The 28,000-nt window shown below is 47.8% G+C and overlaps 1 protein-coding gene across 4 annotated transcripts; it reads right to left on the bottom strand.

Moving 5' to 3' along the window:
- Nucleotides 1–20: 20 nt before the first annotated feature.
- LOC310851605 (basal cell adhesion molecule-like) lies at nucleotides 21–28,000 on the bottom strand. 4 transcript variants are annotated; one of them, XM_083754177.1, is made up of 9 exons: nucleotides 27,877–28,000; nucleotides 19,162–19,309; nucleotides 16,069–16,193; nucleotides 12,634–12,835; nucleotides 8,439–8,581; nucleotides 5,973–6,138; nucleotides 4,371–4,506; nucleotides 3,177–3,281; nucleotides 21–1,223 (listed from the first exon to the last, which is right to left on the bottom strand). In XM_083754177.1, exons 2-8 carry the CDS (start codon nucleotides 19,238–19,240, stop codon nucleotides 3,191–3,193), a joined length of 942 nt encoding a protein of 313 aa, XP_083610303.1. In that variant the 5' UTR covers nucleotides 19,241–19,309; nucleotides 27,877–28,000; the 3' UTR covers nucleotides 21–1,223; nucleotides 3,177–3,190. The 4 variants fall into 4 exon arrangements, with proteins under 4 accessions (XP_083610303.1, XP_083610305.1, XP_083610304.1 ...); XM_083754179.1 differs by lacking the exon at nucleotides 27,877–28,000 and adding an exon at nucleotides 19,587–21,067; XM_083754178.1 differs by lacking the exon at nucleotides 27,877–28,000 and adding an exon at nucleotides 19,469–19,663.

The raw sequence follows: 28,000 nt of genomic DNA, 5'->3' as shown, positions 1-28,000 counted from the left end.
CATGCTCCAAACAGCCACCGTTGCAAGATTTTGTTATTTTTTATTTTGATGAAAGGAAGTGCCGGATAGGGGGACATTTAAACTGCGTGCTGCAGAGACAAGCATGATATACACTCACTCCTCTTTACAACCCGCCCCCCACATGTTAGCATGCAAATAATAGCGAGGAACAACTGAAATTCCAAGGCACATCTTGCCACTTCCTGGTCTCGGAACTAGCACAGAGCTCGAGCGAGAAGGCTCCGCGCGTTTTGGTGCAGGACTGCAGCGGAGGCCAAGGAAGGCACGGAAAGGAAGGACCCCAAGGAACCCTGAGCGGGGGTTACGTTTCGAAGCAAGGAGCAGAACCCCCCCTCCTTCCCCCAAAGTGGGAGAACTCCTCAACAATTGCTACAGGAACAAAGTGACTACTAATTATTTAGCCTTGCTCTTTGCAGCGTCAGGCAGAAATCCAGAGTCTGCTGCGGAAAGAGATAAAGAAACAGCAATGGCAGGTGCCCCCAAGACAGGATGAGAGCTCTCGGAAGGAAGAAATGAGGGGAGCCCCTCTTTGCTCGCTGGGGATTCTAGAAAGTGGTTAAACTTAGCTTAATATTACATATATAATTTATACCATGCCTTTCCTCCCCAAGGGGCCCAGGACGTTCCTGTCCTGGGTGGGATCTTAAAAAAAAATTCAGCCACACTCTTGTGCCGGTTTTCCTTCTCAGCAAGCGAAACAGTCTGTGGGGAACTAGGGGGCAAGTTCTGGCGCAAAGGGGCCAGGTTTATTTGTTTTTAAATCCCGCAGGGCACAGATCTTCTGCAGTGGCTCTGAGCATAACTCTCGCCAATCGACCGGAAGCAAAACCGCTTTCCGAGGCGGCATGCGCCCCTCTGAACCGGAAAGGGATAACACTTGTGAGCACAAGCAAGAGGTCGAAAAGCAGTCCGCTGGCAGAAAAGAACATCTCAACCTCAAGAAGGGGAGAACTGCAGACAAAGAGCAAGTAACTCAGAAAGGGGAGGGGGGATTCATACACACTTCAGCATCACCATACTCCTTACATTTTTGGTCTCGATAGCTCCAACCTCCCTCCTTCCAAAAAAAAACAACTCAATGACTGCCCCAAACATATACACAAAAACAACCGCTGTACATTGTTAGCATCCCCACCATCCCATAGTTTCCGAAGAAGCTGGATCTTGAAAGTGACAAAGAAAGGAGGGAGATCCATTTCGCCCTAGGAGAAAAGAAAAGAGCTGAGGATGTTGTGAAATCTTACGACTGCGGGCTGAGCCACAGCATTGGCACAGTTCCACCCCACTTTGAGTGGCACCTCCCCTCTCCAATGGAACGCAGCAACCAACTGCAGGCAAATAGGGCATTCTCCCTTAGGGGGCCACATGGGGCTCACACACACTCTCCTTTGTGGCATGCTTAGAAAGCACACAGGCCCAAGCGGTTTCCCTCTCGCCTCGCTCCTTCCCGAGGGAAAGCCCGCTCTTTAGCGATTGATCGGAACAAACAGCAATCCAAGGGAAATCTGAACTGCCAATTGCTCTGACTGAGCACTAAAGAGCGGTTTTCCCCCAGGGGGAAAAAAGCAGGACAAAAAGAAGTGTGGGCTATACCCAGGACTTCTTTTGTGATGGTGTTTCTTTTATGACCCGTACAAATTAGCGGCTTCTCTTTCTTGCTGTCCACAGTAGCCATTTTATGCTGGGACCTACAACATTTCTATCAAGGTAAAAATACTGGCACCTTTTTTCCTTTTAACCCCCTCCCCATAAAAAACACATTAGCTCTGGTCCTGCCACTCACACAAGGCTTGAGAATGAAAACAGTCAATGACAGCCATGTGTTGCTATAGACCTCTTCCCCCATCTCTACGGTGACTCCCCTAATTTTGAGCAGTCCTTCATTACATCTCCGGTTCTCCTATTATTCTGGATCTGTTTCTTCAGCTGCATGCAGTCAGCTGCTTAAATATTTAAACCAGAGCTGGAGGGTAAGGAAAGGTACCCCAAGGAAGTGATATTTTAAGTAGCAACGTGGTAAGTGAGTGCACGTCTTTTAAGCTAAAGTCGCTGTTACGGATTGGGCTGCTTGCAGCATCCATCTTAGTGCAGCTGCATATGAGGTGAAGGTTTCTGTATATCTTAACGGTTCTACAGAAATAAGGGGGGCGGGATTTCTGGCAAGTGCCGCTAATCACGCAGGGCTGAAGCAGTCCTCGTGTGAGACGAGCTGAGGTGAGCACCTTCAGGAGGCAGATTTGGGGCAGTGGAGAGGGAGAAAGAACAGGGCACAACACACTATATCTGCCCAAGCCATACTCAGGAGGACAGGCCTGAGATGTTTTAACTACCTGAGACGAACAACAAGGTGTCTTCCCACTGCCAAGTACAGAACTAACTGGACTGGAAACTGAACTTTACTTCAGTGCTGACAATGGGATGGTTTCCTCTTATCACACCTCAGGGCAGGAGGGTGGCTTAGTGGTTCGAGGGTAGGGGTGTTGTGTGGTACACAAAGCTCCGACCCCTTGCTGCTGCCCCACCTCCCAGCAGCTGCTGCCCCATGTGACTGCCTCACTCTAATGGTAGGGCCGGCCAACTGGTCTTTAAATTGGAGATTAGGACAGAAATGGAATTCCCAAACCAATACGTGAAGCGAATTTCTCCACATTTTTGACGCAGTTGAAGAGTTAAGCCTACAGAAAAATATGTATATCCAGAGGAATAATATTGAAAATGCACATGAATTTCATGTGGGCTTCTTTTTTAAAAAAAGTGTTCTAGCAGAAATGGAAAAGGGGGAAATTCAGGAGCAGGGCGGCAGAACGACAGGAAACCAAACCGGGCCGATTCAGCCATTCCTACTTCACCCTTCCCTGAAACCTGTGCCTGCATTACCCTCCTGTGTCCACACGGGGGAGAATTTGCACAGCTGTTACTTGCGGATGCCAGGACAGATTGCCCTTGATAAATGACTAAGAGGCCGACTGCTGCAAATATTCTCAGGAGGACCCCAGATTTTGCGCTGCTTTCTAGATCCCCTACGGAATTCTGAATTGAGGAGTCATCAAAAACAGGCAAACACCTGCCCCTCCAGGACTTTGGACCTTTGGATTAAAGGAAGGGAATGGACAGGAAAGGGGATGGCGTCAGACATCCTTTGCACTTCTGCTGACCTGTGTCTTCTTTATTACATCACCAGGGGATGCGTATCTCCAACGGAGGAAGGCACAGACTCCAGGCTGCCTTTGTAGATTGGGGTACGCTGGCCGGAGTCTTCCCTGGAAAGACAAAGGTGGACAGTAGCATTCGGGTTTCATTTTCTCCATCACTTGATAAGAGTGCAAAACGTTTTCTTTCTTTCTTTTAAAAAAGAAATTAAGCTGCCATAGAGTGACACAAAAGTCCAGTGGAGGAGGTTCATCTTTCAGGCTCATTCTACATGTACAGGTTCGTCCGTATGTGTATATTAATGGAATCAATTAATCACAAGAGGCCCCAAGCAAGGAAGAATTAAACCACCACCGTTTGGGCTGCAACTAGATTATCCGCACAGCCAGGAAGAGAGGAAGATGCTTGAGCTGTCCTTTCTCAGCCCATGGGCCACATTTCCCTCCTCCTGGGGGACCGCACACCAGAGATGAGTGGGGCCAGAGGCAAAAGTGGGTGGAGCTACAAAAGTAAAAGCTACCTTTGCACAGCGTGTAAAGGTTTCATACACACAAAGAGGTGTTATCAGAAATCAAGGACACATTCTATCTAGGCACAAATACTTGAGGTGCAAAGGAGGGCTGAGGGAGCCTGGGAAGAAGGATCTGGCTAAGGAGATGGAAAACCCTAGGTACCAGAGAGAGAGATGGCTGGTTGGCTGCGACATTTGACCCTCTCAGCCTGATCTGTTCCCTGCTCCTGCTTTAACAGTGAAGTAACACCCCACCCAGGGACGTGGGTGGCGCTGTGGGTTAAACCACAGAGCCTAGGGATTGCCGATCAGAAGGTTGGCGGTTCGAATCCCCTCGACGGGGTGAGCTCCCGTTGCTCAGTCCCTGCTCCTGCCAACCTAGCAGTTCGAAAGCATGTCAAAGTGCAAGTAGATAAATAGGTACCGCTCCAGCGGGAAGGTAAATGGTGTTTCCGTGCGCTGCTCTGGTTCGCCAGAAGTGGCTTAGGACTAATCATGCTGGCCACATGACCTGGAAGCTGTACACCGGCTCCCTTGGCCAGTAAAGCGAGATGAGCGCCGCAACCCCAGAGTCGGCCACGACTGGACCTAATGGTCAGGGGTCCCTTTAACACCCACCCACCCATTGCAGCAGGGTTACAGCAGACCATTAAGCTCCCCCAGCAATACAACCCCGCAAAGTACTCACAGGCCGGCTTTCTTCTTGGCAGCTGCCCGATGCCGGGGGATCAGGAAGGCGAAGACCAAGATCACCAGCAGTAGCAGCACTGCAGGCAATGCCACAGCCAGGGCCAGCATTGGGGTGCTAAGGGACAGCACGGACTCTGCAGGGAACAAGGCGGACACGACAAAGGCAAGCCAGGTCAGCACCTTCAGCGGAGGGTGCAAGAAGAGGCCTGCTGGATCAGGCCAGTGGTTATTGGTAGTGAATCAGGTGCCCATGGCAAAGTGGTAAGCAGGACCTGGGGGAGTACTCGCCCTCCTCTCCTGCAGTTGCCAGAGGCTGGCATTCAGACGTGTTGCTGCCTCTGACCAGCAGCCCTTTAGAAAAGGAGGACAGGGAAGCTGTGGTTGTCTGGATGGGGGTGGACTCCAATTCCCATCAGCCCTAGCCAGCAAGGTCAACGGTCAGGGATGAGGGGACTTGTAGTAGTAGTAAACATCATCACCAAGGTTGCTGTTTTTTTTAGCAGGAACTCAGGGGAACTTTTAAAAATTAAATAATGATTTTTTTTGTCTGGAGGCTGGAATGCCTACACCCAATGCCTGAGCCAAAAAAAATCCATCATCACATAAAGTTGTGGCCCTTTCTAATCCTGATCATTGACTGCTTGAGTTTATTAATCACATGTTACATTTAGCCACTGCCTGGGGCGGGGTGCGTGGCACAGTGACTGGGCCCCCAACAAACAAACAAACTTCTTGGTGAGTTTCCCCCCAGAAAAAAAAACTAACAAGAACAACAACAATAATGTCCACCTGGACATTGTTCTGCCCATGCCTTTGAACCTGCTTTTGCAGGTTGGTGACATGTGTGGACTCCTCTTAGAAACCACACTTTCTGTGTCTCTGTGTTGGAGAAACTACCATATTTTTTGCTCTATAAGACTCACTTTTCCCCTCCTAAAAAGTAAGGGGAAATGTGTGTGCGTCTTATGGAGCGAATGCAGGCTGCACAGCTATCCCAGAAGCCAGAACAGCAAGAGGGATTGCTGCTTTCACTGCGCAGCGATCCCTCTTGCTGTTCTGGCTTCTGAGATTCAAGTTTTTTTTCCTTGTTTTCCTCCTCCAAAAACTAGGTGCGTCTTATCGTCTAATGCGTCTTATAGAGCGAAAAATACGGTAGCTACAGCTGCAAACATGGAGGCTCGGTTTATTTCTGTGGCTTAGCAGCTACCAATGGTCCTGTCAGCAGACATGCCTTTGCCCATTCCTTGTGCATATTGTCTGGGATGAAGCCCCCTTGAACTGAGCAGGGCTTTCCTTCCCTATAGACTCATTTGGGACTGGGCTATGGTTGTATCAGTTCACCATGCTACTGGATTAGTAAAGGGAGAATTCCTGCATTTCAGGGATTTCCATGCCCTTCCCGCTCTGCAATTCTATGATTCTTTGAGAAAGAGGACTTGGGGGGTAAAGACTGAAGACGGTCCCTGACGAGGGAGGTGACAACTGCCTTCAGGAAGAAAGTGGGTGGCACAGCCCAGGGTGGTGGAGTGCCTGGAGTTCGCCCTCCGAAACATGAGCTTAGGCAGGGCTCCTGTGGGTGCAGGCGAAGGGTTGTTCTCACCAAGGGTGAATCCGCGCTCGCTCCCCTCCACATACAGATGGATCGACTTGCTCTTGGTCAACTGGGGCAAGGTGGGGTGTTGCGCCCGGCAAGTGTAGGTCCCGGCTTGCTCCCGGTTCACCTTGGAAAGCGTCAAGTCGCTGGAGACCAGAACCCAGTCGTCTCCCTGCAAGGGGGGGGGGGGGAGAAACCCTGTTAAAATTATGAGCACTTTTTTTGAAGATCCAAGCCTCCAGCCATTTGCAAACTCAGCACTGAACTAGGCACGGCAGGAGAAGCGGATGCTAACCAGTGAAAACCTAAATCCTAGTTGAGTGCAATAGGTTTATAAAGTTATTCCATTTAAACAAAACAACAAAAAACAGAAAGATTAACTTGCCTATCAGTTATTGCAGTATCTTTACATTTGTTGACACACACCCTTTAACAACACTGGGAACACCTGAGTCAAATAGTGCCTGCACTCGTCCCCCGCCCCCTCTTCCGCAATAAATTAGTGTGTGTTTTTTACTTTGAGGGTGTGTGTAATAGTTTTAGGGGCTGGGGTATCCCTGAGGAGCCAGGCACCCTAGTAGATGAGGGGCAGAGAATGACGACGTAGAAGTTTGGGTTGCAGCCAATGCTAGTCCTCCTCAGAGTAGACCCACTGAAAACAATGGACGTGACTAACTTTAGGCCCAGCCTGAGTAGGATTTAACTGAGACAGCCCTTTTGTCTTTCTAAGAAGGAGTGTATCCCTCCCCTCAGCACTGGACTCACCCCCCACCCCCCAAAAAAGTGAGGGGGAAATGTTGACCGTGCACATTTGGGGATCCATCTTCGAATCCCCAAATATGTACAACCCATACTTTTCTCCTCACCTTGTGATTTTGGGGGGTGAGTCCTGTTAACGGAGAGCAGGACAGCCTGTTATGACGATGAGGTAAACACAGGCTTCCTGGACCTGCGTTTTACCTCACAACGCTAACATGGGCACAGGGCCAAGGGGGAGCTGAGATGACTAGGAAGGAGCAAAATTCACAGGTGGAAAGCCACTGTGTTTGGACAAGAAGCCGGTTTCACCTTGAAATGCTCTCCCCTGCGTTCGCACAATGGCTTTAATAGCACTCTCCATCGTCATCATCGAACTATGGAAGAGCAAATAAGGCGAGGGCGGAAAAAGACAATGGACTTGGGTTTTTGACAAACATTGCCTCAGCAGCAGTGAATGATGGTGTGGGGGGGGGGGCGGATTCCAGGAAATGCCCTGTCTGTGAAGAAAAGGGGCAAACATTTGACGTATGTGTTGGAGGGTTGGGGCTGGGGGGTCCCTTCTTTCCCTGTGGGGCGAAAATCTCATTGGACTGCCTTGGAATGAAAGTGTGGGTAGGTTCTTCCAAGCACAGAGGGGTCAGGATACTGCAAGCCCACTTTTAGTGGGGGGAAATGACTCCTTTCTCCAGGGTTGCTAAGTAGCCACACTGTTTACCTAGGACAAAACCCAACAGGGTGCATCAACCTGAACAAACTTTATTATTATTATTATTATTGGAGAATATATATAACTATATTCTCCAATAGAAGGGGCAGGTGTGCCATTTCAGCTGCCTCCCTTTTCTTTCTGGACATGTTTGGCTGCATCCCCCCCCCCACCCCATCGTGCTTTTAAAACACATGGATCCCTCCCAGAGAATCCTGGGAACCGTAGTTCGCTCAAGGTGCTGGGAACTGTAGCTCTGGGAAGTGGGGCAAACTACGCCTTCTCAGGATTCCTTGGGGGAAGCCACGTGCTTTAAAGGCCTGGGTGCGAAAGCAGCTTCTGACAGGCTGACCATCCTTATGAGGCGCTTTCCAACTCAACAAAGGACGGCTCAGGCATGGCCACCTATATGTGTGCAGCTGGCAATTGCCCCCCCCAATAGAAATCATAATTGCCAGCCTTTAAACTTTTTTTAAAAAAGAAGTTTACAGCATTTACAAAACCTGAGACATGAGGCAAAATCTTCAGACACTTTTCTCCCCAGGTTTTGGGTGAGAAACTAGCTGGCTCCCAACATTCAGTGTTTTACTTTGGCCCATGTGCCCTGGCACTCCCCTCCCCTACATTAAGCCCCCCCCCCCACTGCCCTGCCCCAACCGCACATTCTTGGCTAGGCCTCCTCTTGGATCCCAATAAGAGCAGCCAAGGGCTCAAGGGGCCACAGAGTTGTAGAGCTGAGGGTCATCTAGCCCGCCCACCCCAATGCAGGAATCTCAACGTGCAGTCGCCCATCCAATCTGAAACCATATCGGAGCCTGCTTAGCTTTGCAAAGGTGCTGGCAGCTTCGTCGCAGCACTGCTCTCCATCTGGCAACCAGCCCTGAGCTATTTTTCTTATGAGCTGCAACATGTCTTTTACAACGCATAAGTAACTGGTTTGCGGGCCAGCGGGCCTTGGCAGAGATAGATTCCCTGGCCCTGCTTTAAAGTGCTAAAGGTCTTCTCACCTCTCGGGTCCATTCGTAGAGCGGGGGCTTTGAAGCACCTGCAGAGCACCGAAGGTGCAAGTCGCTGCCTTCAAGCATCGTGACAGAATCTCCTACAGTCCCACACCAGGTGTTTGTGCGAGCAAGGAGGATGCTGTGCAGATCTGGAGCAGGAGAGAGATTTTAATAATAATAATAGTTATCATCACCATCATCATCATCATCATCATTATAATGCCATCCCTGGGTTTTTGTCACCTAGATCCTATTGCTGCTGAGTAAACAAGTAACCTGAGTTGATTGATTGGTTTAAAGCGTTAAACATTTTAAAAAAGTTAATATATGTTGTGGTCTTTGAATGAAGGGTGGAACACAGATTTAACAAAATGAATAAACATTCAACAAAATAAATAATAAATATCAGGGCTAATATTGACACATTATTGATATTTTATCATTGTTGTTGTTGTTGTTAATATTCCATAATCACAATTTCAAAGTTTTTGCTATAAATATCTCCAGCCTGACCGGGTTCAAGGAACTTTTATATGAAGGCATAAACTTAGGAATTCCAAGCCTGGTTAACCATTTAAATCTTTCATTTTTCCCTAGCAAAATAATATGAGCAGGAGGAGAGGCTTAAGCAGATGTGCCTTTCTTTCGTCGTCATCGTCTCCCCTCTCTCTCCTTTCTTTCTTGATGTTTGTAGTTACTCCCTCACCCCTTCTTTACTGAGTTTTAGGTGCAAGTTATGAAAAACGAGAGTCTGTGCTGATTGAGCTTTGCTGATAGAATCTACGTATAAAAACTCTGTATATGCCAATGTGGCACTAAACAAACAAACAAACAAACAAACAAACAAACACTACCAGGGCACCAGCATACAACAAAAGAAAAAGAGTACAAAGTAATCATGAAAGTGAGTAGCTATATCAAAATGCTTTAAAACAGTTGCGTAAGATATGTTTTAGGTCCACTATAACTTCCTATGGCTGCCCAGTTCAATCCTATGAATTTCTCTTTAACGAGGGTGCTGCTAATGAAGCCTTGCAGAACTACGCTTCCCAGGATTCCTTGGGAAGAAGGTGATGTTTGTTGTTGTTGTTTTTTTAAAAAAAATCTGCTGCAGAGATATGCCCCAGAGAGATGTTTTAGATTGTGAGAGACAACTTTTAAAAGGCTTCCCCATTCCATTAAGAGCTGCAACAGCCCATGCAGAACATGCCTGAAGGTTTGATCTTCAGTATGTGCTGTCATTTGATGACAGGTCATGCGTGCCCGGAAATACAGAACGTGGGTAATGAGCCGATGCCTTTACTGTTCCGTTGGGACCAAAGTTTGTAGAATTTGCAAACCCGCACACATGCACCAGTTCGTGGTTAAATCAAGCAGGCACAGAGCACCAGAACAGACTCTCGGTGTGGCACAAGGATATCGCAGTAAGCCAAAGTTCAGGAACCTGTGGCACTCCAGATGTTGTCGGGCTCATCACCTCTCATCATCACTGACCACGCCGGATGGGGCTGATTTTATTCAAAGAGGATTTCTGTACCACTTAATCATCAAAAGCTCTTCAGTGGTTTGCATAAAACATGCATGAGGATAGCCAATAAAAACCAGATATTTAAAAACAAGCTGGCTTAATTCCTTTCTGTATTTAAGATCAGCAGTTTTAAAAATATACAAGGTGGAAATAAAATCAGCGTATTAAAATGCATGCCAAATCTACATGTCTGGATGCGCTCAATTCAGCAAAACGTTGTGGGCAGGCGCCAAAAGCAGCCCAACGAAGTCACCTGCCATCAGTGGGCAGGGAGTCCCAAAGGGCAGGTGACGCCACACCGAAGGATCAGCTCCTTGCAAGTGCAGAACGTCATGTGGCACTTGTAAATGTGTCATTTCCACAGATCGAAGTAGTTGAGTGGGCATTATATGGGGGGCAAGTAATCTGATGGGGGATTGGAGTTCAACAATACTGCTCCAACTTGCACCATCTACCAATTAGTTTCCGGTCAAGATCAAAGTGCTGGTTTTGGCCTATAAAGCCTTAAACAGCTCAGGACAGCAATACCCCAAGGACCACCTCTCTCCACATGAACCCCGAGATCATCCTCCGAGGCCCTTCTTCGTGTGCCTCCTCCTCGAGAAGTCTAGAGGGTGGCACCACCCTCTGTGGTGGCTCCTCATTTGTGGAAAGCTCTCCCCAGGGAGGCTGAGATGGGCGCCTTCATAATACACTTTTAGATGCCAGGCAAAAGTGTTCCTCTTCAACCAGGCCTTGGGTTGATTGACATCTAATGTCCCTTTAAGATGTGTTGTGTTGATTTCATTGTCGTTTTTATGATGTATTTTGTGTTTTTCTTATACTGTGGTCTGAATGAATATATATATATATATATATATGCAGGTTTTGGTGTCCTCGGGTGTCTTCCCGTGTAAAACCCGAGGACACCAAAACCTGCATTCCTGTACCCGTGAAAATCTACGAAAGCAAATATATATATATATATATATATATATATATATATGAGAATGAAAATACGGTCTGAATGAATATATAATATTGTGGTTTCATGTTTTGAACCGCCCTGAGATCCACAGGTATAGATAGGGCAGTATACAAATTTAATAAGTAATAATAAAATAATAACAACATCTGTGATGTAAGCAAAACAAATTTTTTTTTCCAGTAGCACCTTAAAGACCAACTAAGTTTGTTCTTGGTATGAGCTTTCGTGTGCATGCACACTTCTTCAGATACACTGAAACAGAAGTCACCAGACCTTTCTATATAGTGAGAAGGTGGGGAGGGGTATTACTCAGAAGGGTGGTGGGAATGGGTGATTGGCAGATCGCTGTGATGAGCCTGTTGACGACTCTACAACGCATCATCAGAGATCTACAACCTCTCCTGGACAATGACAGTTCTCTTTCTCAAGCTCTGGGAGGAAGACCTTTCATTGCCTACAGACAGCCACTCAATCTTAAACAACTCCTAACCCACAATAATACTACAACCAGACTTAACACGGACACTGGCACCAGAGCCTGCAATAAACCCAGATGCCAACTTTGCTGCCACATACACCCGGACAACACCATTACTGGCCCCAACAACATCACACATAGCATCTCGGGACTATTTACTTGCTCATCGTCTAACATTGTGTATGCCATCAAATGCCAGCAGTGTCCTTCAGCTCTCTATATTGGACAAACAGGCCAAACCTTACGCCAAAGAATAAACGGACATAAATCAGACATCAGGAATCACAAGACAGAGAAACCAGTAGGAGAACACTTCAATCTCCCAGGACATTCCATACAAGATCTCAAAGTAGCTGTTCTACTACAAAGGAATTTCAGAAATAGACTGGAAAGAGAAGCTGCTGAATTGCAACTTATTACCAAACTTAAAACCATGGAGAGACCTGGTCTGAACAAAGACATTGGATTCTTATCTCATTATACATGACAAAGCCATTTTTCACCTTCTCATCCCTTGCTTTTTCCTGTAAGACCTATTGCAGTCGTTAAGAGTCGTCAACAGGCTCATCACAGCTATCTGCCAATCACCCATTCCCACCACCCTTCTGAGTAATACCCCTCCCCACCTTCTCACTATATAGAAAGGTCTGGTGACTTCTGTTTCAGTGTATCTGAAGAAGTGTGCATGCACACAAAAGCTCATACCAAGAACTAACTTAGTTGGTCTTTAAGGTGCTACTGGAAAATTTTTGTTTTGTTTTGACTATGGCAGACCAACACGACTACCTATCTGTAACTGTGATGTAAGCGATCATGAAGAAGAAGAAGAAGAGTTTTGATATATTTTATGGGCTTAGGATGCCGTCAAAAGAGGGCTAAGCGTTTCCTGTGTCCTAAGGAGAGAAGTGCTGGTGGCGTTCATATTCTAAATGTGTGTTGACAGGTTGCATGTGCTCAGGATAATTTAGAAAGCACTTTGTTGGCACTCAGGAGTGCTCTTCTTTATTACTCTTCCATAAAGAAAGGCCATGGCCACAGCTGGGGTGTGTGTGGCTAAGGGAGCGAGGGCAGGACTGGCACCAACAGTCCCTGCAAGAGGTTACACTCCTGCCAGTTACCTACAGATTGCCAAAGACCAGTTGCAAAGGCAGCCCCGCTAATCCTCCCCACCTGCTATTTCTCCATCACCCACTAGGAGCCAGAGGAAAGAAGAAACTTCCCCACGTACATTCCATCTGCAGGTCCAGCTCATTGGAGACAGAGGCATTGTTGGTGCCGTTGGAGCCAGCGCAGCGGTAGGGTCCGGCGTGCCAAGATTTCAGTCCACTGATGGTCAGCTGGAGGCGGCCGTCGTCGTAGCTGACGCTGACGTCATAAAACCAGCAGCGCATCTCGCTGGCTTTGTCGAGGGAGATCCAGGAGTGGAGCCACTGCAACAGGGAGAGGAATGCCTCGCATTAGTCGATGCCCTTTGCAAGGTGGCACTATCTGAAATGCCAACTGGCAGTGGCGCGAGTCCCCTTCCGAGCACCACCCCACTCCAGCCACACCGACATGGGCTTCAATGCACTCTGGGGCCATTCAGTGAACGTTAAGGCATTTTGGTTGGAGACCTGACCATTGTTAAGTGTTGCGTTTGGAGTCTAGGGTGGCACACGGCAATGGGAGCAGCTGCACCGCGGTTGAGCGAGGAAGCAAAGGGAGCCAAAAATAAGGTTCCTTTAGTTGGCCTTTAGTTGTCAGGAGCTTGTCCTACACTTGAGTAGGACCCTGGCAGAGACACATGCCCAACTGGCATGTTCTCTCCCTCCTGGTCGATCGTTCGGGAGCTTCAAAAGCTTTCTTCAGCCCGAACATCACAGCGACCACTGCCAACAGACATCGGCACACTTAGGGATCTGCAGAGTCTTCGCAGCTTGCATAACAGACCTCAGCAACTCAGCATTTTGGCTAATCTACTTTATTTACATATAAACACGGAGCACTGCAACATGGCTCCCTCTCTCTCTAGCATCAGACAGCAAAGAGAAAAAACAAAGGACAATAGTCCCACTTCACGGAACACAGTAACACAAACATCCTGTCTCCATCACTTTCCACTCTGTGGAGTCAAAATATACACCGTCATGTGAAAGACAACAATCCCATGACGGTAATCACGGAGCAGGAATTCTAACAGTGTTCCTGCCATGTATGCCAAATCTGTGGCCTTCTAGATCATGTTAGACTCCAGCTCACATCAGCCCCAGCCAGCATGGCCAACAGGCAGTCAGGAAATAAGAGAGTTGTCATCCCACAGCATCTAGAGGACCAAAGGCTCCCAATCCCTGCTCTAATTGCTGCCATCTTGACTCCCAGCAGCTGCAGGGGCATGGTTCTACTTCCTAGAAACAGTGCCCCCTAGTGGCCACTTGGCGGCCTTGATTATTGTTTTCCCGGGACACTCCCTAATCCTGAGCTGTGGCCTCCCCATTTCTCCCATCTCCTCCCAATCCTGCTTAAGAGCAGCCTCCCATTCCCTCTCCAGTCAACAAAACACCTGTCATAAAATACCTCCTCCAGAACTCTTAATTCAAGTCTACATGTGAGCAGCTCGGGTTTAGCAAAGCCTTTCTTTAAAGACCTTTCCTCCTCATGAACAGCATGTTCACACAACAAACCTGTTTCACTATAGGGGCTGCGAACCAAGAGACTTGAGTTGGCTGGGTAGGGGAGAACCGTCGTTCAAAGAGGAGTATGGATTCTGGGACAAGTGATTACCAGCCGCATTGCAAATGTACAATTTCTCAAGTTCTGTGAGGGATGTTGCTACAACGAAACTGGGTCCAGACCAATTCTGAAATATACTTGTCCATCCTATCACATGGTTCTTATCCTACCAAATCCTTACTAGCAAGGCTGCACACCACACCCCCTCAAAAAACAACCCCACCAAAATCCTGGGAACTGTAGTTTGCTAAGGGTGCAGGGAATTGCAGCACCACAAGGGCTAAACTATCGTTCTCGGGAATCTTTGCAGGGATGGGAAACATGCTTCAAATGTATAGTGTGTGCTCAGCCTTAGTTACCAATCTCTGTCCTTAGCTTGTTCTTGCCTGAGTCAGAGATGGGCAGCTGCAGTGGCATAGCGTGGGTTGTCAGCACCCAGGGCAAGGCAAGTAATTTGCGCCCCCTAACCCAGTAGGGGCAGAGAGCTGCGAGTGCGAGCGCGCCCCCCCAGATGTTGCGCCCAGTGCGGCCGGCCCCCCTGCACCCCCCACGCTATGCCACTGGGCAGCTGTCAGAGGCTACATTACATTTGGGGCAATCCTTTGGGGTTGGGGGCAGAGTAGACATTGGCAGATGGTAGGGCTGGAGCCCAATGTGGATGACATCAGAACAGAAGATAAGTGGGGCCATCCCTTTGTCTCGCTTCCTTTCTGTCGCCCTTTTCTCTCTCTCTGCCATTCCCCACCCCCAATTTACATGCTACCCACCACATGTAGTTAGGCTGAGAGTTACCTGAAACTTGCCCACCAGAGGCCTAGCAAAAGGGTCCTGCCCACATAAGAACCACCAAACTGTAGAATTGGAAGGGACCCAGAGGTCATCCAATCCACCCCCTGCATTGCAGGAATCTTTTGCCCAGCATGGGACTCAAACCCACGATTCGGAGTTGAAGAGTCCCCTGCTCTACCGACTGAGCTATCTAGAATGTTGCCTTTTATACTGATCTTGCTGCGGTTGCACCCCAAAGAATCCTGGGAACTTTAGCATGGTGAAGTAGTACTGAGAATTATCAGGTCAGGATCATTATCCCTGCATTGCAGGGGGTTGGACTGGATGACCCATGGGACCCCGCCCCTTCCAACTCTACGCTTCTAGGATAGCTAATACAACCCCACTCCCTGATTCCCTGAGAAAAAGACCTGGCTGTTACAAAGTCCGAAAGGGGGGTGTTGCAGAATGGAGTTCTGCTGATCAGGAGCCTGTCTGCTACATTCCATTATTATGGTTTCTTTTTTTCTATCTCTATCTCCAGCCACAAGTGAGTCAGCATTCGGCAGCCGCAGCACAGAACATGCTCAGCCTCCCTTGTGCTGCCCTGGGATTTCCCCATCTCCTGCCCTAGGCTTTTTCAAAACAACAACATTCCACTTCTGCAAACCTTTCAGCCACTTGTCCTACTTGCATTGCTCCTCCGCTGTGTGTGGATGGGGCCCACTTTGGATGCCGAAAAGCAACAGCACGCACACTTGAACTTAGGAAATAACTTTGGACACCCCTCTGGGTGCTCCCCGTTGTACTACAGTGGTACCTCTGGGTGCAAACGGGATCCGTTCCGGAGGCCCATTCGCAACATGAATAGAATGCAACCCGCAGTGGCACGTCTGCACATGCACAGGTTGTGATTTGCCGCTTCTGCGCATGCACGTGACGTCATTTTGCATGTCTGCGCATGCGTGCGCGGCGAAACCCGGAAGTAACCCTTTCCAGTACTTCCAGGTCACCGCGGGACACAACCTGAAAAAACGTATCACGAAGCAAACATAACATGAGGTATGGCTGTATTTGCAACCAAATGTTCCACAACTGCAGTGCAGCGCCCCCTATTGAGCAAGCTGCCCATCTCCCTCCTCGCTGCTTTGTCTTGCAATTACGTACATCTGGAAGTTATCCTCACCTTGCTGTATTTCTGGAAAGTGAATCCGCTCATCTCCTCTCCCTCATTGCCCAGGCACTCCAGAGTCACGTTCCCGCCCTCAAGGACAGGACCCTCCTGGTCGCTGCGAAGGACGATGGAGACCTCTGGAATTATAAAAGAGGGGATGGCGTGAGATAGAGGCCGCCACCCACACTCTGAGCCAATGGGTCCCCCAAGCTCGTTGCGTAGATCAGCTCCAGCACCCACAACACAAAATTACAATACAAAACAAAACAAAATACATGTCAAAAATAAGAACAGAAACAAACCAATAGTCCTCTGTTCCACAGCACGTTTAAAAGGGCATGTCAGTCAGCCACAGGCCTGGTTGAAGATGAACATTTTTGCCTGGTGCCTAAATGTGTATAATGAAGGCACCAGGCAAAGCATCCCGGGAGAGCATTTCATAAACGGGGAGCCACTGCAGAAAAGGCCCCTTCTTGTGTTGACACTCTTCAGACCTTTCGTGGATAAGGCACACGAAGAAGAGATTATGTTATGTAATCCTTGTACATTTGGGGATGGCGAATCTAAGCCTAGGCTTCCCCCAAAGAATCTTGGGAACTGTAGTTGATTGTGGATCTGTGAGGGTCTCCTAAAGACTTTCAGTCCCTGCAACAAACTACAGTTCCCAAGTTCCTTTGAGGTGGGGTGGGGGAGCATAACAGTGATTTAAATGTCTGGTGTGGACTTCCTTCTGTATCATCCTTCCTGCTCTCTTAAGGTAGGAAGGAGAGGTGATTCCTTCTGTCCCACCTAGGGTCAAAATGTGTCTGGATACAAGGGGTGAGAGGGAGATTATGGAACTCCTTGCCCCATGAAGTTTGGTCGGCTCCTTTCTTGGTTTATTTGTTTGTTGCTAAAGGCCATTTTTCATTCTATTTTTGTTCTACACTGAAAAGCTTTTTGTGTCCTTCATTTTGGTTGGGGAGGGGTTATGGATTTGTTCTAGTCTTTATTATGTGTTTTCGTTTTGTATTTCTGTGCTTTGAACCACCCTGAGATCTTCGACTGAAGGGTGGTGTACAAATTTAAAATCATCATCATCATCATCATGAAACTAACATTTAAATATATTGAGCAGCCTCAATTGCTGATTTTCTGCTTGTTTTTCTGCTTAGGTTTTTAACTGTCAACACTTTGCCCCCAAGAAACTTCACGCTTGAGATATATACTGAAACTGAAACCTTTAAATGTCTTAAGCAGCCTTGATTAGTGCTTTCAGTTAGGAAGGAAAATGTTTATTTATATATATGCAAACATTTCTACATCTTTGTGTTCCTTTCGCCAAACCATATCTTATTTATTTATTTATTGCATTTCTCTCCCACCCTTTTTCTCAAAGGAGCTCACAGTGGCATACATGTTTCTCCCCATTCTCCTCTAATGTCCACAACACCCCTGTGAGGTAGGTTAGCCTGAGAGGCAGCAAGTGACTGACCCAAGGACACCCAGTGAGCTTCATGGCCAGGTGGGCATTTGAACACCTGGTCTCTCCCAGATCCTAGTTCGACACTCTAACCAATACACCACACTGCCTCCTAATCTTACTGATTGCAGAGGCTCAACCTCAGAACTTGTCCCATAGGCCCTTGACACAACCCAGGGGGTTCTATGGAAAGATGTGGTCACAGCTTGCGGCTAAGAAGGCATTTTGAATGCAAAAGGTTGCAGGTATCTCAAAAGTCAGGCAGAGAGAGAAGACGACCCCTGTAGAAAGTGTGGACAGTTGCTGTTGCTAGTCAGCATGAGTAATACTGAGACAGACAGACAGACAGACAGACAGACAGATGGCCTGACTCTGCATACACTTCCTAGATCCGTTCTCCAAGAACCCAAAGCCAGCCCACACATGTCTACAAACACCCAAGCAGGCCTGAGCCCAAAAATCTCTTTCAGGAATATTTAGCGTTTGCAACCAGTTGTAATCTTTACAACAATCCTGCAAGGAAAGTGACCCCCAAATTTCTAGAGTGGCTAGCTTGTCAAAGGCAGTCAAAAGAGTTTATGGGTATATAAATAATAAAATTATTATTATTATTATTAAGATTCAAGTGGACTTTTCTGAGTCGTAACACAATCTGCACACACACCATACCTCTAAAACACACTCAAAGGCTTTTCCCTGCCCGCCACCACAACAGAATCCTGGGAATGGTAGTTTGCCCCTTACAGAACTACAATTCCCAGCACCCTTAACAAACGACGTGTCCCAGGGTTCTTCAGGGGGAATAGTGCTTTGAATGTGCTTTAAAGGTATGCTGTGTGTGTTAAGTCTCCTGGCCACTACGCCAGAGATTTCAACACTGTGCGCCGTGACGCATTAGTGTGTTGGCTGCAGTGTGCAGGTGACCATACAGCTGGCTCAACAAAACACCTCTTGTTCATCCTCTCGCCATCCTTTCATTAATTACAAACTCTGTTTTCGATGCCGATTCTGGGGTGGACTGGCTCTTCCCTTGCCTCACAAGATCTCCCAGCCCAACTGGTCTTACCACACAGAAGCAGAGCTAAAGCTTTGTGAGAGTGGGAAAGAAGATTGCCAGCTCTTTCTCACAAGGCCTTCGGCAACAATGTGAAATGCAGAAATCGAGCCAGAAAAGCTTCCAGGTGCTCACTATTTCCATGCTGGATTTGGTTACCCACCGGCAAATTCAGGTTGTACAACTTAAAATGAGATTAGTGCTCTTGTGCAACAAGTCCAGTTTCCCAAAACTGCAGTGTGGAATAATACTTGCAGTTAACAGGAAGCAATCAAAAGGTTTTGCCTGCAAAATGTCAAGCTGCTACATATGTGTCCATCTCACTCAGCGCTGCCCACTCCGACTGGCAGCAGCTCTCTGGGGTCTGAGGCAGACATGTACATCCCATCAACCACTCTCTGATCCTTTTAAATGGAGATTCCGGGGATTAACACCCCCCTACCTTCTGCATGCCAAGCACCCGCCCTACCACAGTGGCCTCTCAGAGCAAAGGGGCAGGAGGAGCACGGGGCAGTTTTAAAAGGTGGGCCAACAAAGTGAATTCCGCACCGGCTCCTTGTTTTCGAGAATGTTGTGCCATTCGACTCACCTGCCTGGCTGGTGCGCAGGGTCACGGCCAGGCCAGCAGCCACCAGCCAGAAGAGCTTCTGTTGAAACTGCGCCATCATTGCCCTGCTGCCTGCTTGCCTTCTGTTTTGGGTAATGAGAAAGTTCCCTCCTCCGTTTCCTGGTTCGCTCTTAAAGAAAAAAGAAGCGAGAAAGCCACCGCGTTAGCAGCCTCGCACCCGCGCGTGGGAAACCGGCCGCGCTTAACAGAAGAAGGAAGTGGGGCGCTCTGGCTGCACCCCCGAAACAAACCGTCTCCCCAACCTCTGCTTCCCCTGCGCACCAAGCACCAACCTTTCTCTTCCTCTCTCTCTGTGTGTGTCTCTCCCCCCACGAGACCGAGAGGCGTCTCTGTACTTGTTTGCCCGCGCCAAAGGGGTAGGGAAAGAAGTTAATAACAAACTAAACCGGAGCGGCCAGTTGAGGAACTGAAGACGCAGCCCCGTCGACGCGCGCGCAGAGAGATCCGTCGGGGTGTAAAGAAGTTCAAGCACGAAAGGCACAAAGAAAGTGCGACGAGAAAGGGGGCGGAGGGGGCAAGGGGCGGGGATGAGGTAGAGAAGGCAGCCGGGAAGTGAAAGGTAGCGGGGTAGGGCGCCCTGCGTCTCTCTCTGCCCCAGGACCGACTCACCCGCCGGCGCAACAGCGCTGGAGCTGGTCTGTGGGCGTCCCTAACCGAAGGCGCAGTTCTAAATTCTAAGTTCTTGCAGACGCGGGGGAAGATAGTCGCGCCACCAGAGCGCAAAGGCGGCTGCGGTGGGTGAAAGTTCCCTCTCCTACTCTTGCGGCCAACCGCAACTTTCGCAGCCAGCCGACAGGAGAAGGAGCTAAATCTTAGGGGTGGGCATGATTAGTCTGAGAATTTGGGGAGCCCCCCACACGCGCGCACACCAGGAGAATCCGATGGTGTCACCCGTAACCGGCTGTTCTCCGCATAGGAAATTACGGAGTGGTTGGAGGACGACGCAAAGTCTACGACTTCTTGTAACTGCAGGCTGTTAATTTCTTTGCAGTCTATAATAATTCCCCGGGTGGGCTGGGCCTGTTGGAGATGGGGTGGGAGGACACGTTTCGGAACCGAACCCTCGTAACAAATTGCTTTGTTTGCCCGTTGAACCTTCGCGGACGCAGCGTTCGCATAGCAGAGCAAGCAGATAGGCCCGGAATGCCCTCCTCCAGGAAAGGACAGGGGGTCTGATTATGACAGCCCCTCTCAAGAAAACTGGGCAAAGAGCAGTGAGATTAACAGAGCAGAATAAATTTGCGTGGTGGGGGGCAGAATCTGTGATCGAATCTCAAGGCTTGAGATGTTGAGATCTTGGCAAGAGTCAGACCCCTGAAGCGATGTGAAGATCGGGTTTCTCCACCTGGGGAATTTCCACTTGGACCTTTGGCCTTGCTTGCCGCAGGGAAGCTGCTGAAGTTTTTGCGCAACCTGACTCTCACGCACATCACACAAAGGTTTTCCCCTCAAGTTGTTTCCGCAGCTGTGAAGAAATGAAAGTAAAACTGGCCCCAGCCTCGCACAACAAACACTTTCAGAGCCGACATTTCCTTCCCAACCTTTACAGGACTCTTGCATTTTTGCCAGCAGCCGGACCACAAGGACTCTTAAGAATGACCTTGGTGCGATTTTCCCCCCCTCATACTGAACACTGGACGAGCCAAAACAGTCTTCAGGGGAACGAACGCTTTTCCCCTTTTTTAAAAAAAGCATTAGGTACTGTTCTTGGGAGCAGATGCCGTGTGTTTCACATGTTCATTTTACAGAAATGCGTTCCCCTCCATCATAAGCGCAACAAGGGAGTCGTGTTCTAGAAAGTAATGTAAGCCCATTGCGACTGAAAAGTCACAAATGGGCTGTGCTTCTGTATTAAACCGAGAGCTCCCCTGATTCTCAGCAGAGTGGTATTGCTGGTACAGTCTGGTCCCTAGTGTCTCTATAGTTAAAGCCCTCTATTGGGGTGGGGAACATTTTGCAGCCCAAGGGCCATATTCTCTTCTGGGGAACCGTCCCAGGGCCACATGGCTGCAGTAGGCAGGTCCAGAGACAAAAGAGGAGCGGGTGCACATTTTCCCTTCGTACAGTAGACTTAATTTCTACACAAGCTCGCACACCTTTCTCCTTCAAGAGGCACTACCACAGTTCAAGGACACATTCCAGACAGACAAATAGACCCAAGGGGTGAAGCAGGCCAGTGAGGGGTGGGGTCTGGCGGGGAGAAGGGATGTGAGCCATGTGACCTGCAAAGAGTCCTGAGCAAGTCCAGACCAAGATATTTTGGCACCTGATGTGAACCACAAAATGCTTCCCCTCCTCCCCACAAGGGAAGGAGTGAAGATCTACGTCAGGAACAAGGGGGGAATGAAGATCTGCACTGAGATCTGCTGCCCCCGTGGATCCTGCCACCCGAGGCAGTCGCTTCACCTTGCCTTATAAGTGGGCCGGTCCTGGTCTGAGGGCCAAACAGAGAGGCCTGGACTGTTGCATTTGGACCCCAGGCATGACGTTTTTCACCCCTGATCTAGATTGGCGTCACTGAATGGTTCAATTCAGACTCTTCAGTGGCCAAAGGGTTGTCCCATTGCGAGTCCTAGAGGAAAAGGAGCTTTCTGTAATGGACAGAGGCACTATGGAAACAAGCAAAGCTGTGCTAGCTTAGGAACGTTAAGAAATGCAATTTATGTTTCAAGGATAGAGTATTGCCCCGGTCCTGGACAGCCATGCTAGCTAGAACTGATGGGAGTTGGAGTTGTAATGGCATCCGAACGTCCACAGCTTCCCCCCATTCCTAGTTCAAGGACTGTTTTGTCCCCAGATGAGGTGATGGCTGCTGGCTGGGATGGGGCTGGGTCTGTCTGTGGTTCTTACCAACAACAGCTATTTGGAGCTCCCATGTTCAGAGGCCGTGTACCACTTAATTAGCTTGCCTGGGTGCAAAAGGAGACAGGACTTTGGCACCTAGAGTAGCTGCATAGTAGAGGAAACTTCAGCAGGTTTAAGCATGCACAGCAAGCTCTCCCTTCTGAAATCCCCTCTTCATCAGAACTATTCAGGGCACAATAACTCTCTCCCCTTTTGCACCCAGATGCTCTAGGTGGGATGCAAACTTTGACCAAGCCAGGAATCCAAGTCACTTCACTCCGTGCGCCAATAGGTAAATAATAATAATAATAATAATAATTTATTTGTACCCTGCCCATCTGGCTGGGTTTTCCAGCCACTCTGGGTGGCTTCCAACAAAGATAAAAAATACAGTGGCACCTGTAAGAACAGTTTCAGGTTAAGAATGGCCCTCCGGAATGAATTAAGTACTTAACCCGAGGTACCACTGTACATTAAAATGTCACACATTAAAAACTTCCCTAAATGGGTCTGCCTTCAGATGTCTTCTAAAAGTCAGGTAGTTGCTTATCTCTTTTACATCTGATGGGAGGGTGTTCCATAGGGCGGGTGCCACTACCGAGAAGGCCCCCAGCCTGGTTCCCTGTAGCTCTGCTTCTCGCAGTGAGGGAACCGCCAGAAGGCCCTCGGTGCCTCAGTGTCCAGGCAGAATGATAGGGGTGGAGATGCTCCTTCAGGTATACTGGGCTGAGGCCATTTAGGGCTTTAAAGGTCAACACCAATACTTTGAATTGTACTTGGAAACGTACTGGGAGCTAATGTAGGTCTTTCAGGACCGGTGTTACCAGTCTAGCTGCCACAACCCTCACAGCCCCCCTCCCCCGCATAGTACATTGTGGGTGAAATGGTTCTGGCATGTGTACATAGATCACAAATGAACCCACACCTGTGTAAACCACCCATCCCTTCTTGGGAGGAGAAGGCTTGTACATAGGGAGCTGTGTTATACCGAGTTACATCAGAATGGTATAATTCAGTGTTGTTTACACCAGTAGGGAGAACCTGCGGCCCTCTGGATATTGTTGGACTCCAATTCCCCTCAGGTAGCATGGCCAATGGTCAGGGGGTGATGGGAGTTGTAGTCAGGCAACCTCAGGAGGGTTGTAGGTTCCTCATTCCTGGTCTACACTGTCTGGCTAGGATTTCAGGCAAGGATCTTTCCCAGTTCTACCTGGAGCTGTCAGAGATTGAACCGTGAAACCTGCCTGCGACAGATCTACAGCCCTTCTCCTAGTAGCAGCCAGGGTGACCAGATACAAAAACAGAAAAGGCTCCTGCAGCCGTAGCAGCTGTGCAGAAGGTTTGCCACCTGCCCACCCTGCTAACTAGTCACTCCCCTCTGTGGCTCTTGAAGGAGATTCACATTTACCCGCAGGTCTAGAGAGCAGAGAGAGTAGCAAAAGCAAGGAACCCAACAAGCAAAAGGAACCAATCTTGGCTGGAGCAGCCAGATACGAAGCGAAATGGTGCTCCTGCGCCAGCAATAACTGCGTTGAAAAGGGTGTCACTTGTCATGCAGAAGGGGCAAGTTGTTCATGTTCGAAGAGGGAATTTGAGCAGGTGTAGCTTGTCATGCAAGACAAGCTGGCGCTCTGTCATCTTTTGCATCTGGTACCCTACACTGAATACTAATGAGAGAAGACTGTTGCCATCAGGCCCTGGCTGTGGGCTTTCTAGAGTTACCTGGTTGGCTACCCTGGGAAGGAGATTGCTGTGTTATATAGGGATAATCAGTGTGGTACCCTCCAGATGTTGTCAGCCTTCAGCAAACCATCAGTCAACATGGCCAGTGGTCAGGGATGGGAATTAAAGTCCAGCAACATGTGGAGGGCATCAAATCGGCTACTCCTGCTGTATTAGATGTAATAGTGGGGACCATTCACACCATAAGATGAAAGCGCTATGGTACCACTTTACAAGGTCATGGTGTCCACCAAAGAATTTTGGGACCTGTAGTCTGTTAAGGGTGTTGAGGGTTGTTAGGCCCCTGTTCCCCTCACAGAGATATCATTCCCAGAGTTGTTTACAACTAATCCCTTTTCGCAGGGAACTCTGGGAATTGTTGCTCTGTGAGGGGAATAGGGGTCTCCTAACAGCTCTCTCCGCACCTTTAGCAAACCTGGAATTCTTCCAGACCCTCCAAGTGTCCTTATTTTCTAAGATTTACAGAAGCCGTCGTGGTTTCTGATTTCATCCCAGAAGGTCCTGCTTTTCCTTGGGATGCCCCTATTTTCATTGGAGAAATGTAGGAACTTATGTTCTTCCCTCTACAATTCTTTGCTGGAAGCCATGACTGTTTAAAGTGGTAGCATAGGGCTTTCTGTGTATGGAGTGAATGTGGCCTTGGTCTTATCTAGAAGGGCTCATTTTCATGAGCAGCAAAATACAAGCAGGCTGGCATTTGAAAACCAAACAGCCAGCTGGAAACCTTGGGCTCCTTCCACACAGGAGGCTACTGTAGATTCTCTGCTACTCATGCAAGCAAAGGAGACTGTGCTGGCCAACATCGTAATTCAAGTAACAGAGAAGAGAACACCACACAGTTAGCTAAACTTAAATAATTGCTGGCACACGTATGTAGACAAAGTTCCGTGTTTTTTCAGTGTAGTCCTGTGCATGTCTACTCAGAAGCCAGCCTCACTGGGTTCAGTGAGACTTACTCCCAGGTAATGTGTGTATGGGGGTTGCAGCCTTCAGGGGTTACTCAGGTAATTCACTCCTGAACTGGGTAAATATATGGCTGCTCACTCATTGGACATGAGACCAAACCTTTGCTTTTTACTTCACTCTTACAGTGTGGATATAAGTGGACTTAAAGTGAGTTAAGGTCTGCAGGTCACACAGTTAATGGTACATATATGACCCTAGTTTTAAGATGGATTGGATTGGATGCCAACCATTTTGGGCTAAGAGCAGTGTGAGAAATTTTGGGGTGTGGAGATACATGTATCTCCCCATACCTTCCAAGATTTCTTTAATGAAAATTGGGACATCCTATTTAACAACAACAACAACATTTATACCCCACCCATCTGCCCCAACCACTCTGGGTGGTTTCCAACATATATAAAAAACATAATAAAACATTAAACATTCAGAAACTTCCCTTTACAGGGCTTCCTTCAGATGTCTTCTAAAAGGTGTATAGTTACTTATCTCCTTGGCTCGGGGGGGGGGGTGTCGCATAACTCCATACCCTCCAACATTTCTCTGATGAAAATGGCATACCTGTCAACTTACAGATTTGAAAATAAGGGAACAGCAGCCCCGAAAATAAGTGATCAGCAGCCAAAATAAGGGATCAACAATTACTTTGATAAAATACATATTTTGTTGCATGCAAATGGCTTTAGATACCTATTAGGTCCATAAATTACCATATAGCATATATTCAACACAAAAAACAGCAACAATTTGTTGTTGACAAAGGACAGCTGGACATAGAAAGGGTCTGTATGACCCTTTCCCTGAGAGCATGAGAGTTTTGTTGCTGAGATTACCAGCCTACCACCACTGAAACTTCCTTCCATTTATTTCAAGTATTATAAAGTACAAGGTAACTTGGTTGTTGCTATAACCTTGAGAATAACCACGTGGGAACTGCATTTGTCCTAGCCAGGCTAGATAAGGCACAAATGTATTAAATTCTCCTTCGAAATAACAGTAAGAACTTTATACCATTATCTGTGCAAAGTCAACTAAGCCAAGAAAACTGTGGGAAGCTTTCCAGGACAGAGAGACAGAGACAGAGGAGGAAGAGATAACATGAGGCACTTACTCCAGCTGGACCCTTTGCCTAGAAAGCCTTCCGTTTATTTGTTTAGTTATTTGTTTAAGCTATTTTTATTCCTGCCCTGTGACACAAGAAAAGCTAATCAGAGCGGCTGACAAATCCGAAGGTTCCTGTGTCATCTGTCGCCGCAGAAACGATGAATTAAATAAAATCACGAGCATTAGCAGGGATCAACCAACATGGACTTGCGGAAGCAGCCCTGTTAATGTATTGGGCCACTGGTTGGTGACAAGGGACTGTTTTGTATTTATATATCATTTCAAATATTTATAGCCCATTTCCCATTTCGAGCTAACATTCCCAAAGCGGCTCACGCTAAAAACACAGAACAATCACTGTAAGGCAACATAATAAATAACATTATCATCATAAAAAAAAGAGCATGAGACAATCACCATAACAATAGATTTTGAAGCTTAAAAGAGAAATCATAAAAACGACAGAAGCAGCATAACAATGAGACACCCCAGATAAAACAGTGATTACAGGAATGCGATATGAATATCCCATCAGGTCCCTGCTCTGAAAAGCCGTGTTCTGCCAATATGCCCAAATGGAAGCACCCTAACTTAGCCCCTAAACCTTAAGAAAGTGGGTGTAAGGGTGGGTCTACTTGGGGAGGCCATTTTAGCAAATGGGGTGGGAGGTATTGCAGGGGCGGGGCGGAGACTCTTTTCTGAGGTATCTGTTCTGGGATGCTCACTCTCGGAGTCATTTTTCAAAACTGGGCTTGCAGTACGTCTTTTTGTTTATGAAAGTATCACCCTCTCGTAAGACATCAGGGAGGTGTACTGCAAAGAGAAAACTTTAAAAGCAATACCAAAAGATCGTTAAAACGAAATAAAACTTTTAAACAACTGCATAGACCTGTGGGCATTTTTTTTTTTAAAAAAGCCTTCAAGAGACACCTGAAAGTGAAAAGCAAGGATGCCTGCTGAATCTCTGCTAGAAAAGTATGGGAATGGACAAACTTAAATGTCCGAATTCTGGCTGAGGCAAGCTGGGCCTCTGCAAGATGGGGGTAGCATTATTGCTGTTGTTTACATTTGTTGTTTTTGCAGAAAAGAAAATATCAAAGCAACTTAACAAGATAAAATATGATATTGCTGCTATGATGATGATTACTAATACTTTTATGCCTTCTCACATACTCTTCACCAGGAGATCCTAGGGCAGGTTACAACAATTTGACAACAACAGTACAGTGATTAGAAAACAGAGATTTAAAAGGTTTAAAACATCCGACAATCGAGATACTAGGGTGGGTCCAAATCTATATAGCTCAGACGTCAACAGCCAGGGCAAATATTTGCATATTTAGCATTCAACAAAAACTACAATGGTACCTCGGGTTACAGATGCTTCAAGTTACAGACCTGGCTAACCTAGAAATAGTACCTCAGGTTAAAAACTTTGCTTCAGGATGAGAACAGAAATCGTGCCGTGGTTGTGCAGCGGCAGCGGGAAGCCCCATTAGCTAAAGTGGTACTTCAGGTTAAGAACAGTTTCAGGTTAAGAACGGACCTCCAGAACGAATTAAGTTCTTAAACCGAGGTACCACTGTACATAACCAAGGTGGCAGATTCACCTTTGTGGGGAGGGAATTCTGCAGCTGAGGGGCTACCACAAAGAAAGCCCTCTCCTGGGCCTGCCACCCCCTGAACTTCTGAGGGCAGCAAAACTGCCCAGGGACCCTCACCTCTGACAATCTTAACACCCAAGAGAAGCTGTTTTTCAGGTTTTTGGTGCTGATGTCGGTTTTTTAAGGGCTTCAGACATGAATATGGGCACCTTTATAGTAAAACAACAGTGGTCACAGCCCTGTGTGAGGTGTTTTCCTCTGCTCTGAGCTATTAGAGTCAACACGGCAAGAGGTGAGCCGCAACATCCGTTTAAGAGTGATTTTGTGTCATGAGAATTCTTGTGTTTGTGCACACTATAAGGAAATAACCACTCAGGATATCCCCTGGCTACCCACAAACAGCAAGAAGGAAACTGACCGCTTAAGAGGGAAAGGAGAAGCTGGGCCCATCCATCACCACCTTCGCATGGAGGGACTGGTTTGTTGCGCCCCAAGTGGGCTGGGCAGCTGCTGGCTCCGTCCTTTCCTTAGAAAACTATGAG

Source organism: Podarcis gaigeae, assembly GCF_964106915.1.
Source record: "Podarcis gaigeae genome assembly, chromosome: 8".
Lineage (NCBI taxonomy): Eukaryota > Metazoa > Chordata > Lepidosauria > Squamata > Lacertidae > Podarcis > Podarcis gaigeae.
This window is presented reverse-complemented; position numbering and strand designations above follow the sequence as displayed.